The sequence below is a fragment of the Lycium barbarum genome, chromosome 12 (genome assembly GCF_019175385.1).
Source record: "Lycium barbarum isolate Lr01 chromosome 12, ASM1917538v2, whole genome shotgun sequence".
Classification (NCBI taxonomy): domain Eukaryota; kingdom Viridiplantae; phylum Streptophyta; class Magnoliopsida; order Solanales; family Solanaceae; genus Lycium; species Lycium barbarum.
The window spans coordinates 65,985,174-65,986,478 of record NC_083348.1 but is presented as its reverse complement, the minus strand read 5'-3'; the positions used below and the strand labels follow the sequence as shown (position 1 = coordinate 65,986,478).

At 31.7% G+C, this 1,305-nt stretch overlaps 1 protein-coding gene across 1 annotated transcript; it reads left to right on the top strand.

Moving 5' to 3' along the window:
- The first annotated feature begins 233 nt into the window (after positions 1–233).
- Positions 234–1,085, top strand: LOC132621785 (probable calcium-binding protein CML46). The gene has a single exon (XM_060336188.1). The coding sequence runs from the start codon at positions 396–398 to the stop codon at positions 987–989; it is 594 nt and encodes a 197-aa protein (XP_060192171.1). The 5' UTR covers positions 234–395; the 3' UTR covers positions 990–1,085.
- Positions 1,086–1,305: the final 220 nt, after the last annotated feature.

Below are 1,305 nucleotides of genomic sequence, written 5' to 3'. Positions count from 1 at the left end.
GTGAGATATCCTATGAAATTAACTATCTCACCTTTTAATGGAATAACTAATTCCACCATTTTAGTGTAGCAGTTATTTCCGAATTAGTATTATTCTTATCAATGTACCAAACGACCAAGGGAATAAAAGCAGAAATTTAAAAGGTTCCTAATTAATGGTCACTGAATTTCCGAACAATAAAGCCAAAAAGAAAATTAACAGCTTTGTTTGTATATATAACACACACATTCCCTAGCATTCCTCTCCACCCTTCACACAACACTAGCATAAAAGACCATATTTTTCCTCTGTTTTTTCTGTCACCCTTTATTATATTATAACAACAAGGGGAGAAGAAATTAACAAAATCTTCTCCATTTTTCAATCAAGAAGCTCCATTAGGCAATATAAGCCCAATGGCAGCTCCTACCTATCTTAATCGCTTTTCCATCAAGAAGTTACCAATTACTACTGTTCCAGTCCCTCTTGTTATTCATGGCTTAATTGGCTTCTTTTTGTTGTACATAATTCTTGATTGGGGTAAAAAATTCTTCAATATCTTATCCCATACACAAAAAACTACAAAATACACAGAAAAAAACAAGAACCATACATCTACATCCCAAAATTTGCCTGTTTTGCTAGTTGATAATAGTTTATGCAGAGAAGAGGTAGAGAAAATAATGGGTAAGTTGGGAATATTTTGCAACCAAGAAAGTGAAAAACTTCATGAGAGGTTCGATATGGACAATTTTTGTGACTTGTTTGGAGAAGAAAAAGAAGACTATGATAATAATAATAATAATACCATGCAGGAATTAGGAGAAGCTTTTGATGTATTTGATGAAAACAAAGATGGTTTCATTGATGAAATGGAATTACAGAGAGTTTTATGTGCTCTTGGATTAAAGCAAGGTGCAGAATTGGAGAATTGCAGGAAAATGATCTTGGCTTTTGATGTAAATGGTGATGGGAAGATCGATTTTGAGGAATTTGTAGAAATGATCTAAGTTTTTGTTAACAGCAAATTCATAAGCTATTGTTTTTGCAAAACAAGAAAATTATAATTATAAATACAAACCACTGATCCCATTCTTTTTGTTGGATATGGTTGTTTTTCGCATTTGGTTAGTAAATAGTTTTACTTTTTCTTCAAATTTTTGCTCGACTACTTTAATTTTAGAATCTCCTAATTCTAGACGCGTCTTTATTGTGTTAGTGCTATTATTGTTATGTTGTCATCGCTAGTGTTTTTCTGAAATATATTGATACATAATTTTACCTTTTCCTGAAATATTTGAAGGGGCAAAAATTTTGTCTTCTGCA